The sequence below is a fragment of the Montipora foliosa genome, chromosome 2 (genome assembly GCF_036669935.1).
Source record: "Montipora foliosa isolate CH-2021 chromosome 2, ASM3666993v2, whole genome shotgun sequence".
Taxonomy (NCBI): domain Eukaryota; kingdom Metazoa; phylum Cnidaria; class Anthozoa; order Scleractinia; family Acroporidae; genus Montipora; species Montipora foliosa.
Genome location: NC_090870.1, coordinates 26,786,504 through 26,803,571, shown reverse-complemented (window position 1 = coordinate 26,803,571; position 17,068 = coordinate 26,786,504). Strand labels below are relative to the sequence as shown.

The window sequence follows — 17,068 nt, the reverse complement described above, 5'->3', positions numbered from 1 at the left end:
TTGAATTTTGCATTTCTATCCTTCTGATTGGTTCAGTCAATCTTGGTTATCAGCTCATATACCGTATGACAACCCTATGACCCTATATGGTCATACAGTTATAGGTTAGCGGTCATCGATTATCGGTTGGTCGAGGGGTCCAAACGTTCAGAACTCACCCACTTTACATTGCGCGCCTTTGTTGTTGTTATCCGGGAATTTGGAGCGTGTACTTCCATATGTGGGCAAGTATCGTTGAGTTATTTTTGCACTCGAGGGAAAAAATTAGAACAATTTTGTCAGGAAAATAAAATAAACACTTCAAAGATCCTCGAGGAGCATTATCCTGTGAAATGAAATGGATTTCCATCTCTTTGAAGCGAAGAGCTACGTCTGCAGTGAATTCCAGAATTCCATAATGCTTACAATTAAAAATTGTTCAAACTTTTCCCACTGAAAGCGTTTGTATCCGAAAAAAATGAATTTCAAAACGCTTGTTTTGGTTTCAAATTTCCCAAAATCAACCCGAAAAGACAATCGTAGCAAGGAAGCCAGGTAGAAAACAAATATTCGGAACTAGTACAACATCTATTACTCCACGGAAACTTATAAATGCCAGCACCGGAAAGGGTTTCCAACAATTTATGTCTGTCGATAGACTTATCCAGTACTTATACAATGTCTCGCAAAATCGAAGATTGCAGATTAGTCCAAAATCCAAACGTTCACCTCCTAACTAGTACCATGGATTCCTTTTCGGCTAGTCATAAGAATCTGGTGTTAAAAATACACGAAATGATGGAAACTGAGATGTAATGCGCCCGTAGGAAGGGTAGGATACAAGTTTCTTGGCAGAATTCGAACTTGTATCCTGTACACCTTATTCCAAAATGGCCGCTGATTTATGCGGATACAAATTGGCCCTTGTTGACTTGTTCAAGATATAATATTCTTTTGAATTTTAAGCTTAAGAACGACGCATCAAGGGCTAATTTGAATAAAAACAAAAGGATATTTAAATGGCGGCCATTTTGGAATAAGGTGTATGCTTACGGGCGCATTACACCTTTCTATCATTTCATCAATCTCAACCCCAGAGCTCTCCTCTTTTGCGCATGACTGAGGGAGAGAAGAGCTCTGGAGAACCCTGAAACAAAGTGTCCTCTCATTGGTTTTCGTGAAGAACAATCAAAAGCGTCTCTAATTGGTGCATTCATGTTAGCACGAGGAGTGAGCAGGCGCCGTGAGCTTCAAATAGCCAATTTTTGGCTATAAGAACCATACGGCGCATGTTCTCCTACATAGAGTTTCCCAGAGCCTTGGGTCAATTCGAGGCTCTGGTGACGAGAATGTCGTGTCTTTGCAAAAGTGAGGCACATGACTTTGTAGAGCCCGCTGACCCGTGGGACACATTGTCCATCCAGGACCTACGATAAACAACCAAACCCCCTAGGAGTTTTGGACTAGTAGCTCAATCGGGTAGGACATCCGACCGGTGTTACGGAGCTCGTAGGTTCGAATCCTGCGCGAACTCGAATCCTGCCAAGAATTCTGTTTTTTCATTTGTCCTTTCACCCGTTGCCAAGCAACTTGTATGTAATTTGGTGTTATTCCCCGAGCCCTTTGATAAGTCTTTATTCTCAATACCTTTCTATCTGACGGTATATTAAGGTTGTGAGGAGAATTTGATCATTCCTGGGCTATAGGGCATGTATCTACAGATATCATGTCGTCGTGATAACCGTGATTACTTTAAAACCAAATATTCATTTCAATCAGTTGGTTGGAGTTTGTTTTCAACGAATATCTGTCACGCGCGAGTTGCCCGAAAGGAGACGCGCGTGACAGTGGAGAGCGTTGAACGCGCACGCTGAGTGGCTACTCAAACTCCGGATATGCTTTGCTATTCACTTCCGAGCAATTCGCGCGGAATTTGCGCCAGAAAATGTTGTAATCTCTGCGGGAATAAATGAGTTAAAATCGTCTGTTTGTGCTGTATTATCTCACTGTTTTTATATATACTAAAACAACATTTTCGAACGCACATTTTGGCCAGGTTATGTTCCAGAAATAACCGATTTATCTTACGAGGAGTAACCAGAGGTTACTGATTGTCTTGTATAACGCCGACACATGTTCCCCAAAAATGTTCTCAGGCCGGCTTTTTAATTAGAGAAGATCCAACAACCAAGATTTTCTAATTCCAATTTGACATGAGTTCGTTATGAACTCTCTTAATTGTTCCTCGTTTTTCATAAACAGGAAAATTGTATCTTGTCTTTTTACGTCGTGGATCTCACCTTGTAGTTTTGTTTTTATTTTGGTAGCTACATTTTTGTTAAAATACGTCAGTTCAATTTTCTTTTCTGTTCGAAAGCATGAGTTTAGGGGCGTTCGTTAGATACAAACAGGTGCAATTTAAGTTTTTTTTTTTCAAATTTTTGTTCTTCCTTATTAAAATGTGCTGAAACAAATCTTTATTACTATCGCTAGTTGAACTCTTTTGTTGGCATTAGTTTTTTAATCAGGTGCTGGGAAAAGCGGCATCTGTGTATTCTTTAATTCGCCAAGAACGTGTTCCATTGACATCATTTGGTCACAAATAGACGAGATTTTAGTCCGGCATGCAGTGTCTATTTACTTTCAGTTTTCCGAAAAAAACTAGAATTAGTTATTTTCAAAAACATTTCACCATAAAATTCACAAAGTCTTCCTGCAAAAGCTAAAATAGCTGTTGCAAATAAGGCTTCTCTAAAAGTCGAGTATAAATGATAGTGTTGAATGAGATGGATTTTTTAAGAATGTGGATGAATTAGAGCGTTATCAGTTTATTGATAAATTCATCTAGAACCTACAAACTGGCAGTATGATTGTCTGAAGAAAGCAAACGGAGAGTTCACTACATGTCGCTCCAATTATAACCATTGCATTGACCATTTTATTAACTGCTAAATTCACCCTTTCAAGAACGGTATTTAATATCGCTTTCCTTTGAATCGGAACATGCCGTTTCCTTATCCGGTTCGAAGGCAAAGCGAAGACTGCGAAGAGATTAGCTATGTAAATCTTACGATCCTGGAAAGCAACAATGAGAAAGGAGGAAGGGTAACCAGGAAACAGCATTGTTACATTCGCAAATAAAGAAATCAATTGACTTTCGACACATGCGAGTAATTGGGCGGGATAGCTCATAACTAGATTGGAGAATTCATTTACTCAGTTTGCTCAGGAAGTTGATGATTGGTTGCAGCTGAATTTACACCAAAAAGGCTCTTTCCGGAAACATGTATGTAGTAAAGTGTTAAGCGAAGACGAGTTCAGTATGCACAAAATACGTTTGTTTTCGTGAATTTGCGGAAACGATGGCATTTCACGGAATTATCATGCCTTAACGACACTACTTGTGTGTAGACAAAACACTGAACCAGATCATTCATCAGCGACGAGGAAAAGCTTCAAAAGAAATAATTCCGAACAACGGATTACTCAAGTTACATCTTCAAATATTGGCAAGTTTTTAATAACGTTCGTTGCAGTGGTAGCATTAAAGTAAAACAACTTAAAATTTTTCTTTTATTAGTGGTTATGCAACTTCTTGCTCTGTTTTCTCTCTTTTTCTCTGTTTGCTGTTCGTTGTCTCTCCCCGTAGCCTTAACCTATTTTGTTAGCTCCTGTAGCAACCCTCATTTTTTAAGTCACGTGTACTTGGAGGATTTGATTCGATTTCTTTTCTTAATCAACTATTTTTTTAATATTACATTTTCATCTTTCACGTACAGGCAAGTTATACTGATTGATCATCCAAGCAAACAGTTCGTACCCCTTTATCATGTCCTCTTCGGTGAACTCAACGATACTCGAACGTAAACCTTTCAACTACTCGGACTCGGAAATCAGAGAGGACCGCCTCATCGAGCCAGGAGCTCTCGTAATTTTCACCATTTTATGCACTTTGGTAAGTCTCTTTGGCTGTGCTGGAAATTCTTTGGTCATGCTTGCTGTACTGAAATCTGAGAGCCTCCGAAGCGTTCCGGATTTCTTCATATCAAGTCTGGCATTTTCGGATTTTACTGTTTGCCTCGTTTACTTGCCCTTGACCATCTTCTACTACAACAATCTGGCAAATCCAGCGACTGATCGATACTCTCCCCTTCCCATAGTGCGGAGTTTCTTGGGCCATTGTTCCTTGGTTGCTTCTGTTAACAACATGTTCGCAGTTACGGTTGATCGTGTAATCGCTATACGCCTTCCATTGAAATACCCATCCATAATGACAATCAAACCAGCTTTGTCTGCCATCTCTTTCGTTTGGCTGATCGCTGTCACGTACGGAGCACTCTACGCCCCGCCGAATACAATTTCCCGCTCCATTGTTTATTGCCACAGCTTAACTTTGATGCTGTGTACGATGAGTATGTACGCTTATCTTTACTTTATCGCCAGGCGTCAAGAAAATAAAATTCAAACGCTGAGCTCATTTTCTCAGTCACAAAGAAAGGCCGTCACCGCACGACAGATTTCGGAGAAGAAAGCAGCAAAAACTATTTTCACCATAGTCGGAATTTATGCCTTGTGTTGGTTGCCACTCATACTTCTTCCCATCTTTGTGAATCCCTCTAAAAAGCCGATTTTGTTCAGAAAATGTTTCGCTTGGGTACAGGTGATATTAGTGTGTAACTCAGCTCTGAATCCGTACGTTTACTGTTTGAGGTGTCACAAATACCGAAGAGAGTTCGCAAAACTCTTGCATATAAAGGTGTCCGAATTCAATATTCATTCGGCCTCTGCGGTTAACAGCAAAACGAGCCAGGGTAGTGTTCACCTGGAATAATCTTAAAACTCCGAACACCAAGCGCACTTATGTTTAATTTCAAAAATATTTTTGAAGAAAATTTTTAAACTTTCTTCAACTATGACCCTTTATCAATACGTCAAAAAAGACAAAAAAAAGAATCTTCACCTATTCATCATAAGTAGAGGAAATCGTATTATTAAATTTCATAACATCACGAGGGACCATAAATCACGAAATGTTCGAGCAAGTTCAAAAGATTTTTTGTTACTGGGTTGCCGTTTGACAATCCCAGTCGGAAAATGGGTAGATTTCCGTTTTTTTTTTTTTTAGTTTTTTTTTCCGTGTTGGTAAAAGTCTTGCCTGTCACTCCCCTGGTAAGTGGTGTCTTTGTGCATGGAGCCTTCTGAGCGTATTTCTTAGGATCGAGAGGGTAGTGGAACTGCGTAGATTTCTCTGGTGGACACAGTAGAATCATTAACCTATTGTAGCCTGCAAGGGTGTCGAAAGTCATGTAACGCGAATGGCGTTTTAGTGGATCCTTAAACAAAATATACCCTTATGGAGCTCAATAATGGAAAGTCAGTTGGATAAACTAGGCAGGCGGTGAAAACCAACACCTGGAATCTCAAAAGCGACGAGTAATGGACTTCGACAACAATCTGTCGCCCGTCGAGCAGAAATCAAAGTGAGCTGCATTTCTAAAATAATATTTACCAAGTGTGCTGTTATGTAGAACACTGAAACCAAATGGAAAATTCTCTGGTAACTTATGGGTTCAACAAAGACAGAGAACGAATCGAACACCTTAAGTGGATCTGTGATCAACTCTGCACAGTCTTCAGGTAAAAAAAAAAAATTGGAAATGTGACAGCCAAGAATTATTTGAAAGAAAGCTTGTCGTCTATTTTGTGCTTCATTATTCAAGGAAAGGGTTCTTCATGGAAACGGTTTGATCCTGAAATTTTAGTTTGTTGTAATATTGCGCATATTTGACACGATTGAGTTTTTTCTCTTCACGCACGTAATGAAATAGGAAGGGGTTTTTGCCTCTAATAGCAAATATGTTGTTTGCTTCAAAAAATTGTTCGCTGGAAAAGGTGGCCTTTATGAATTCATCGTGTTTTATGATGTGTGCTGGATAGTTTTTATGGCAATAGTAAAGCATTTTCGTGTCAAAATGAGGTTAGCGTTTTTCTGTTGTGCTAACTTAATTAAATATTTAACAATTATTCTACGAGGGCGCGCTGGATATGAAATGATATATATAACCAACGAGGCGCGTAGCGCCGAGTTGGTTATGATCATTTCATATCCAGCAGGCCCTAGTAGAATAATTGTTTTATTAAAAACCCCAACATCACAACTCTTTTATGTTGAATTTATTTGGCCATTTTTTCTCGGAGCCGCAAAACTGTGTATTTGCTGCTGTGTTCATTGACCATATTTGGCAGTGCATGTATATGAGCTGATAACCCGTGTCCGGCGAGCTAATGAAAATGCTGGAAATGTGATATCCGTAGTGCCTCGTGAGTTTGTTATTCTCGTTAACCGGCAATGGAAAGTCATTGCAACGCGAATGGCGTATTAGTGCATCTTATGTTGTTTGTTTCAATAAAATGTTTCGCTGGAAAAGGATTCTGTGATATTTTCTGCCTTTGTGAATTATAATATCATGTTGTGTATTGAATTTTCGAGCTTAAGGTTGAAATGTGATACGAGAGGATATTTTTAGTATTGCTGTGTAAGCAGGAAAGGTTTCATGAAAATAAACAGGTCTGTTGGAAGCGTGCTTGAGTTTCGACAAAATGAGCCCCAAAATCAGCAAAAAATTGTGACGCCGGTGAATAATAAAGTAGCTGCTATTTCCAAAATGATGGAATTACCTAGTGATAAATAACCTCGTCTTGGAGAGTAAATTTTTGACTTTGCAGAAACAATGGTGGGCGATGGTGATCTTTGTTTTGAATTCGCTCATTTATTGTCAAACTTTATAACACTTGACAGAAAAAGAAACTTACTAAAACCCGGTATCTTGCCATCACTTGACACAGATGCTTCACTGTTTGGCAAGTAAACATGCCGCGGTAACTTAATCACGGCGCCTGCTGAATTCCGGCGATGTTACTTTCGATTTGCGATTTATTTGTGCAGCCAAAACGTACAATAACAAAATTGAACGTAGCAAAAATCTCCCAAAATGTTAGTCGCTGATCGTAACTGTTTATATTCTATATTCACGGTTCAAAATTAATGTTGTTTTCATGTTGTAAATATGTTATTCTCGAGCGACCGTCCTGGAAACTTCCTTCTGCTCTTTCTAAAAACTGTGTATCAATATTTATTTACTTTTGCATCAATATTTGTTTTTGCATAAAGCAAGCTAACAAAATCTGTACCTTGCTGAATTTGCATTTGTTAACGTTAATAGTATTTTCGGTCCAATGCTTCTGTTTTACGAAGGGGTATATGTCAGATGCTCAGAGGGCACACGTAAACTTGTGGTGAAAAGAAGTTTATCAACATGTCAGCCCAGAAGCCAATGTTTCTCACTTCCCATTTATTTTCTTCAATCTTTCTGGGTTCAGTACTTTGCTAGTAACCACATGTCTTCTCAGGCTATTTACCTAAGGCTTCTACCATGGCACTTAACTACAATGATAGACAATACCAAAACAATATCGTGCACTGTTAGAGCTACATATTACGCAAGGATAGATCTGTTTCGTCTTACGAACGTGTGAGAATGTGTGAGAACCTGTGAGCCAAAGGGCCTCTGCTGGTATGACTTCTGGGTGACCCCTTACATGGTCTTAATGACCCCCCAACTTGAAAAAATTGTCTGGAACGGTTCACGTACCACAGGCAACCCAGTGTACCCTCACGGAGGGTCTAGTTTATTATATACTCAACAAGATTACCCCATTGCTGTGTTTCCATGGCAACTTCCTTATTGCAATCTATAACCTATTTATGCGTTCGTCATTGACCAATCAGAAAAGCGATATTCTGTTTTGACAGAAGTGAATAATAAGTCGAGATATCATTAGAAATAAGTCTTTGGTATAACTTAAACAATTTGGGTATGATAGGAAATTAAGACTCGTATATGATTCACGTGAGAGATCCATTCAAAGGTAATTGAAGGTCTCATAAAAATTCTTTGACTTGGGCCATTTTAGTTTCAATAGGAATAAAACGCAAACAGCGGTTACAAACATTTGCTTGAAATGCATAACTTTGATAAACTTAACGTTTCGTAATGTTACAACATACATCATAAGTGATTAAAAGAAAAAAGAAGTTCTTATCGTTCTACCTTTCCTAGTTCATCACAGCAAACACCTCATAAAACAGCTGAGGTCTTGTATAAACAAATTCTATAGTATTTTCAACGTCACAATAGTTTTTCAGAACACCCGATGAATCAAGTCTTTTTTCCCTTACAAAGATAAACTAGCTCCTTCCTTCAGGTCAAAAGTAGTGTACAGAGCAAACTGCTGGGATTGCAATGATTTCTACATAGGGAAAACGAAACGCCGATTACGTGACAGAAAAACAGAACATTTTAAAGCTCTAACTACAAATTGTCAGGAATCTGCAATTGCTGATCATGTTTTCTTAACCAACCATAGAATTAAGTGGGATCATTTTGAATATTAGCAACTGGTCGATCAGACATGCATTGCAAAATTAAAAAGTCTCTTTTGATCCGTGATCTTAAGCCAGCCTTAAATGAAAACGTTGGCAGTGAGAAACTTTATCTCTATTATTAGCATATTCTTGTCGTTTTATGTCAATCAATTTCGTTAGTTCCCAGTCCGTACAGTTGTATTTTTGAATTTAAACTTATCTGCAACTGAATAATAATTACTTCTGATGATGTATGTTGTAACATACGAAACGTTAAGTTTATAAAAGTTATGCATTTCAAGCAAATGTTTGTAACCGCTGTTTGCGTTTTATTCCTAAGGTAATTGAACTTGTAAAATAAACAAATTTATATACATACTGAGATTTACTCACAAAAAAGGCGCGAAATAAATTTTCATTCACAAACTGGTATAAGTAGCGGAAAGCCAATCAAATGTCCCGTATTGCATTTTTTACGTGTGGTGAAAACGATACGTCCAATCAGGAGCCGCGTATCATGTTTTCTCACGTGTGAGCAACCCCGTGTGAGCCGTGTCAAGGAGATTTTACATTCATGCCTGACTGGCAGCGTTTCGCTTTTCAAACCGTTCGCAAAATTATACAAATTAGCCCTCCGGACTGTTCTTAAAGTCGAATTTCTTTGAAAAAATGAGTGGAAAAAGATTTGCCGCTTATGAAAGTTCAGTAGAGGATAATGTCGTAAGCATGGAGAACAGAAACACAAGAGAAAAAACTAAGCTAGACGTACAACTGTTCGAAGAATTTTGGACAAAAGAGAAAAACGAAGAGAGAGAAGCCAACACAATAGACCATATTCGTATTCTCAGTATTGGACTGGAACTAGCTTGCAATGGAGGCTAATGCGGGGAAATCTTTTCAAATGAAAATACTTTTTAATGTATTCCCCCGCATTAGCCTCGATTGCAAGCTAGTTCTAGTCCAATACTGGGAATACGAATATGGTCTATTGAACAAGCAAGTGTCGAACAAGTACCGTTTATTCGCTTCATTAGACGAAAAGACGGAGAAGATTATGAACCCTTAAGTTTACCATGTCTCGTCTCAAGCATTGAAAGGCATTTGAAGAAAAATGAGTATCATCAACGATAAACAGGCAGGCAGGTAGAAAACAAATAACGAAAACTTTCAACTGGCTCCACGGAAAGCTTATAAATGCCAGTACCAGAGACATTTTCCAACCCGTGAAGGTACGTGGACAGACAACCCATTAATTACTTATAAAATGTCTCGAAGAAACCGAAGGATTTTAAGGAATAGTGTTACTATCGTTTGGTAAATAAGTCAGTTAGCCTTACACTCCCCAAACTCGTTCCCAGGGTCTTTCATCTCCCCACCCCAGTGAAAGCGGGGAAAGAAAGACCCTGGTTCAGGCTGGTCACGTGTTTCCTAAAAAGTGGGAGATAACAGAAAAAAACATACAGAGGGACGGGCTGCCAAGTCGTAAATTTGTTTTTCCTGAGCTCACCATATAGAAGGGAGAAAATTAACGAAAGACCAGCGCTGGCATTGGGTGAAAAATAATAGAATTTCCGTACCCCGAAGGCGCTCCGTAGTAGGCAAAACAGCAACCACGACTCCATCAAAATAAACTGCTTCCAAGCACTTTACTTTTTTTGGCCCTAGATTAACATTGCAATAGCTGCTCTATCTCCGAAATGGAACATTGAGGATTACTGAAACACATGCATATGGCGACCGATTTACCAAAGCTTCGGCCAACGCTTCAAGCTCTGTTTTGTCTGTGATAAAAAACAAGCGTCGACAATACCAGAAAAAGCGGGGACCCCTCCCAAGGTGGAAAATTTGTCACTAAGACAGGTGGCCAGCCTTAACCAAGGTCTTTCTTCCCTCGCACCTTCTGGGGTGGGGAGATGAAAGACCCTGCGAACGAGGTTGTTCACTCCCAAGATCTCCTAACTAGTACCATAGATTTCCTTTTCGGTTAGTCATAAGAATCTGATGTTATATCAAAATAATGTCCCCTATCCCTTTGACCTGTCTACCTGACAGTATATTGAGATTGTAAGGAGAATTTACATACTGATCACTCCAGTCCTGAGTTCAAAGGGTCAAATACAGGGGATGTCCCTCCAGGAATCACGTAGCCGTCATAAATGACTATTTAAAACTAGATACTCATTTCAATCATGTTGGTCGATGTTTGTTTTCAACCAATCTGCACGCTCGAGAGGTCTGCAACAAAACGCGCGTGACAGACCCGCAGAAGACGCTTATAACAATGAGTTCACATCTGCACAGTGAATGCCTCAGTTCTACTGAGAAATAACTGGTTTACTTTACGATCAGTGAAATTAACCAGAGGTTACTGATTGTCTTGTATAACGCTGACACATGTTCCCCAGAGATTTTCTCACGCTCTTTAATTAGAGAAGATCCAACAACCAAGATTTTCCATTTCCAATTTGACATGTTCGTTATGAACTCTCTTAATTGTTCCTCGTTTTCCATAAACAGGAAAATCGTTTCTTGTCTTTTTACGTCATGGATCTCATCTTGTAGTTTTGCTTTTATTTTGGCACTAAACCCCATTTTTCTTTTCTATTTGAAAGCACGAGTTAAGCGGTGTTTGTAAGATACAAACAGGTGCAGTTTAAGTTCTTTTTCAATTTTTCGTTCTTCTTTAAAATGTACTGAAACAAATCTGTATTAATCTCGTTTATTGTACCATTGTTGGCTCAGTTTTTCAATCAGTTATTTTAGTGAGAAAAACGGCATCTGTGTATCCTTTCAAGAAGTAATTCGCCAAGAACGTGTTCCATTGCCATCATTTGGTCACAATTGTGTCTATTTAATTCAGTTCTCAGATTAAAAAATGAAACAGAATAAGTTTTTTTCAGCAAAATTTACCCATGAAATTCTCAAAGTGTTGCTGCAAAAGCTGAAATGATAACTGTTGCAAATAAGGCTCCTCTAAAAGTCGAGATTAAATGATAATGTTGAATGAGATGGATTTTTTTATGTGGATGAATTAGGCCCGTTTTAAACGTCGAACTTCAACTTCAATGCAAATGAGCGAAAAAAATTGATTTTTTTCTCATTTGCATTAGATTCGGCACATGAAAAGTTCGACGTTTGAAACGGGCCTTAGAGTGTTGGAGTGTTACCTACAATTGTAGTTATCTTTTTTTTCCTTTCATTTGACATTTTCGTTCTAGTGGCAGTATGATTCACGGGGTAACTTAATTAGTTTGGCTAGTACGAGGAAGAGAACTTGAACTAATCATACGTGCCACTCCAATTCTAAGCATTGCAGACTCTTTGGCCATTTATTAACTGCTAAATTCACCCTTTGACGAATGGTATTAGTTTCGCTTTCCTCTGGATTGGGACGTGCCGTTCATCCGGTTCGAATGCGAAACGAAGAGATTAACTATGTTAACCGTTTCACCGCCATAAATGCCAATTGACACATAGATTTTACTCTGTCTAACGCCAGACGATTTTACCCATCAGTGGGGAAGCCCTGGGCAGTGAAAGTCTTACGATCCTTTAAAGCAACAAGGGGAAAGGAGGAAAGGTAACCAGAAAAGAGCATTGTAACATTTGCAAATAAAGAAATCAATTAACTTTTGACACGCGCGATTAACAGACCTTTTTCGCTTGTACATTTTGTTTTCCCAATACAGATCATGAGATAATACTGAGGAGGTTTGGTCCTTTGTTTCGTTCATTAAAATGAGTGCGTGCAAGCATACAGTCGAGTTCAGTATACACACAATATGTTTTCCTGGGTTTTCAGGAATAAATTTGCGGAAAAGATGGCATTAAAACCTTGACGGCTGACTACGTGTTCTACCTGTGTGGAGATAAAACAACCAGATCAGTTATCATCGACGAGGAAGACACTTCCAAAGAAATAATTTCGATCAACGGATTACTCAATTTGCATCTTAAATCTTGGCAAGTTTTTTAATAATGTTCTTGACAGCTGTAAAATTAAAAAAAAAAAACAACTTAAAACTCTATTTTATTAGTTGTCTCTTTTTAACCTTGACCTATTTCTTACTTTGCTAGCTCCAATAGCAACCCTTAATTAAGTCACGTGTACTTGGAGGATTTGACTCGATTTCTTTTCTTAATCAACAGTATTTTTTTCAATATTGTATTTTCATCTTTCATGTACAGGCAACTGATCTCAGTTTCCAGCAAACAGTTGATACCGTTTTATCATGTCCTTTTTGGTGAACTCAACGATACACGAACGTAGAACTTTCAACGACTCGGAAACGAGAGAGGACCGCCTCATTTTCGATCCAGGAGCTCTCGTAATTTTCACCATTTTATGCACTTTGGTAAGTCTCTTTGGCTGCGCTGGAAATTCTTTGGTCATGCTTGCTGTATTGAAATCTGAGAGCCTCCGAAGCGTCCCAGATTTCTTCATATCAAGTCTGGCATTTTCGGATTTTACTGTTTGCCTCGTTTACTTGCCCTTGACCATCTTCTACTACAACAATCTGGCAAGTCCAGCGACTGATCGAGACTCCCCCCTTCCCATAGTGAGAAATTTCTTCGGCCATTGTTCTTTGGTTGCTTCGGTTAACAACATGTTCGCAGTTACGGTTGATCGTGTAATCGCTATACGCCTTCCAATGAAATACCCATCCATAATGACAATCAAACCAGCTTTGTCTGCTATCTCTTTCGTTTGGCTGATCGCTGTCACCTACGGAGCACTCTACGCCCCGCCGAATATAGTTCCCCACGTCATTGTTAGTAGCCACAACTTAACTTTGATGCTGTGCACGATGAGTATGTACGCTTATCTTTACTTTATCGCCAGGCGTCAAGAAAATAAAGTTCAAATACCAAGCTCATTCTCTCAGTCACAAAGACAGGCCGTCACCGCACGACAAATTTCGGAGAAGAAAGCAGCAAAAACTATTTTCACCATAGTCGGAATTTATGCCTTGTGTTGGTTGCCACTCATACTTCTTCCCATCTTTGTGAATCCCTCTAAAAAGCCGATTTTGTTCAGAAAATGTTTCGCTTGGGTGCAGGTGATATTAGTGTGTAACTCAGCCCTGAATCCGTACGTTTACTGTGTGAGATGTCACAAATATCGAAGAGAGTTCGCAAAACTCTTGCATATAAAGGTGTCCGAAGACAATATTCATGCGGTCTCTGCGGAAAATAGGAAAAAATGTCAGGGTAGCGTTCGCGTCAAATAATCTTAAAACTCCGAATGCCAAGGGCACTTATGTTTCAAAAATATTTGGAAGAAAATGTAACTTTCTTTAAATAGGCCCCTGATTAAATACCACTGGCTCTATCTCTCTCTCTATCATTGTAGAAGCAAAATTGTGGGAAAACAACTAGTTTCAGCTATACTCATCATAAGTAGGGGAAATGATTTTTATTTATTATATACTTAACAAAGTTACCCAATTGATGTGTTTCCATAGCAACTTTCGCATTGCACTCCATAACCTCTTTTGCACTATTTATGCATTCGTCATTGATCACTCAGAAACGCGATATTCTCTTGAGGCAAGAGATCCAGAGAAATAGGTTTAAAAAATAGGTCTTTGGTATAACTTTACCAATATCGGTATAATACTGAGCAAAATTAAAACTCGTAGATGGTTCAGGTGAGAGATCCATTCAAAGTTAATTGTAAAAGCTGTTGAGGGTCTGAGAATCGTGTGTTGTAAGCATGAACATTTAAGAAATCAACACGTACTTATCGTAGTTCGTAACAATCTTTGAGTAGGGAGTTGAAGAAACGACGACGCTTCGGCAACGAAATTTCTCTTAAAAAAATGCTAGCGATTCTTCCATCTTATATACTTTATGATAGTCTTGATACAAGCGGTTTTGAAATAAGGATAAAGTGTAAACGATTGACTGTTGTAAGCTCATTAAATTTGGTGATTTCACGATGTTGTTTTGCAGTGTAAGTAAAGAAATGTACAAAAATGCCTGCCGGACGAGAAGCACAATTATTTCTCCGCTCTTGTCCAATAATATTCTTGCTTTCTTGCGCTGTCCTCGCCGTGACCGTCGTCTTCTCTTACTACGCCTTTCAATAACATGCGGACTCTTAAATTCAAACGTCAACCGACAAATGCGTTTTTCGCTACCGTCAATCAAATGTTCGGCGGCTCCTCCCAGCTTCCGACTTTGTTGACTGAAGTGGGCTCAACGATGTGACTTCATTACTGCGCACTCGACAGTAGTCGGAAGCTCGAAGGAGCCGCCGAACATTTGATTGACGGTAGCGAAAAATGCATTCGTCGCTTGACCTTTGAATTTAAGAGTCCGCATGTTATTGAAAGGCGCAGTAAACTCCTTGCAACAATTTGCCTCGATAACCCCAAATGGTATCGCGAATGATGTCGATTTTAACTGCATTATGGCAAGTCTGATGACGAGCTGTAGACCCCCAGGTCTGTTGTACGCAAACATTTAACTCAACTGTATCCACACTAGAGATGTTAGACGACGGATATGCAAGCCAATTAGGGACGATAGGACATTCTTAACTTGGCAATCAGTAATTTACGGAGTAAATAAATACGCTTGCTTCATAACATAACGAGTACAGTGACTGAAATCAGCTCAAGTCAAAATCGAAATGGGGGGAACTAATTTTACTTTATTTCATCTGAACGCTCGAAGTTGTTAATTAATGAAATGTATGTATCTAACTTTTGCAGTTACACTAATATTGTAATTAGCAACTACAGTCGAAGCTCTCGTAAGCGACTACCCAGGGAATTCGAAAAAGTGGTCGCAACTAAAGCTGGTCGCTTACGAGAATGGGCTCTCGTAAGCGACCAAAATTATAAACAACAGAGGATGGCGCTTACGAGAGCTTTTTAGCGAAAGTCTTTGGGATTTGTAAATTCTTATTGATGGTACAGAAAATAACGGTCAGGAACTGTTTTTACTCTTATTCACATCTGCCAAAATATCCTTACAAGACATTCCAAGCCAAATCATTTAAAGCCCCCCTTGAAGAGCGAGGATACCTTAAGCAGCTTATCGAGAGAACTGAGAAGAAAGTGCTGCCTTTGTAATTACACCCGCAAATGGTTAAACTTTCAAGTCTTCTCGGATAAGGACTGTAAACCCGGAGATCCCGTCTCATAGCCCTTGTTGAAAACCAAATAGTATGGGACGTTAAAGAACCCACTCACTTATCGAAATGAGTAGGGGACGTTGTCCCCGGTGTTGTGGTCTGACCAAAACTAGTCGGTGGCGTCTTTCACTTCCTGAATAAATTGTAACATGCAGTCTGGCTAAAGTCCCCAACAAAAAGCATTTTAAATTAGTCGTGAAAAGCCCCGAGGGAAGAGACTAATACTTCATTTCACTTCACACTGCGGGTGGTCTCTAAAGTTGTGATACACGCGCATGAGACGCGCCGCCCCGCGCCGCGCATCCCCTCTTCGCGCGCGAGAAAAACTGGCAATCGCCAACTGAATTACCGAGACCTCTCGCCGCAGTGTATAGTCGTCCGCAAAGAAGTCACTTCAGAGTTAATCGAGTCGTGAGCTAGGGCAAGAAAGAGAGCTAAATGGCCGAGGGATGCCTCATTCTTTCCCAATCCTATTTATAGGGTAAAACGCTTACGACTTTAACAAAAGCCCTGATACTGAAAAATTTCCAAAGTTTGCTTCTTGTTTTCAAACCTTTTGGCTTCCTAACATATTCATGGCGGTACTAACTTCAGTTTCTCTTTTTGCAGATATGTAGCTTGTCTTTGACTTAAAAATATTCAATTGCATCGTTTTTGGCGATTGTACACGTTTCCATTCAAATTTTCAACCAGTATCGTGAAACAAAAAGCAATAGTTTTTCTTACATAATCATGGCGGCATATACTTTCCCCCCCTTTTTTCAGATTATGTAGCTTGTCTATGGACTTCAGAAACTCGTAATTGAACAGTTTTTCTGTACACATTTCCATTCGAGGACTTGTAAAACAAAAACTAACAGTAATTGATGTGGCCAAATATTTGCAACCGCTCCTGCAAACCGTGCGATAGACCAATAAGAAATCACAGTGGTTACAGGTAACTTTCTCAGAAGGCGGGAAATTTCGCGCGTTTAGTTAGTGATTGTTTTGATTTACCTACTGACTAGCACAGTTCTTAAACCAATTACAAAACGTAACAATCACTATCGTCAGAAGTCCCTAACCGAGAAGTCTCGATCCGCGATGGAATGCGGCCCATCCGTTTTCGGTAATATTTAAGCAATAGACCACAAGTTTCTATGGTTCATACGCTGATAAACCACGCAGGATGTTGGTAGAACTCGAGAAGAATTCGTAAATAAAAGGGGAGGTCCCGGGTTATTTATTCTTGCATTAACCTGGCTAAACCTGCGATCCAATCGAAAACCAGAACCTGGTCAGCGGTCAACTTAAAAAAAACCCTGACCTCGGTGAACTCTAATTTGAGCCCGCGATATGGCACGTAATACAGGCCAGGGGATACCTTGTTTTGACAGGTGTCATTTGACCATAACAGATGTCCAATATCAAAGATGTACACTATAAACTAGCTGGAGAATGGCCCCAATGTTGGGCACAAGTATACAAGTATTGATTATTATTACTCTAATTATTATTATCATTATTGCAGTTTTCAAATG

The 17,068-nt window shown here is 39.3% G+C and overlaps 2 protein-coding genes across 2 annotated transcripts; both read left to right on the top strand.

Annotated features, from left to right (window-relative positions):
• The first annotated feature begins 3,764 nt into the window (after positions 1-3,764).
• Positions 3,765-6,449, top strand: LOC137990632 (melanocortin receptor 4-like). The gene has a single exon (XM_068835749.1). The coding sequence runs from the start codon at positions 3,809-3,811 to the stop codon at positions 4,808-4,810; it is 1,002 nt and encodes a 333-aa protein (XP_068691850.1). The 5' UTR covers positions 3,765-3,808; the 3' UTR covers positions 4,811-6,449.
• Positions 6,450-12,530: 6,081 nt separating this feature from the next.
• LOC137990630 (melanocortin receptor 4-like) lies at positions 12,531-14,319 on the top strand. The gene has a single exon (XM_068835748.1). The coding sequence runs from the start codon at positions 12,637-12,639 to the stop codon at positions 13,633-13,635; it is 999 nt and encodes a 332-aa protein (XP_068691849.1). The 5' UTR covers positions 12,531-12,636; the 3' UTR covers positions 13,636-14,319.
• The last annotated feature ends 2,749 nt before the right edge of the window (positions 14,320-17,068 follow it).

What these genes read in the sequence shown, in the direction of transcription:
- LOC137990632 (XM_068835749.1), top strand. Translation starts at nt 3,809, where the DNA reads ATGTCCTCTTCGGTGAACTCAACGATACTCGAACGTAAACCTTTCAAC.
- LOC137990630 (XM_068835748.1), top strand. Translation starts at nt 12,637, where the DNA reads ATGTCCTTTTTGGTGAACTCAACGATACACGAACGTAGAACTTTCAAC.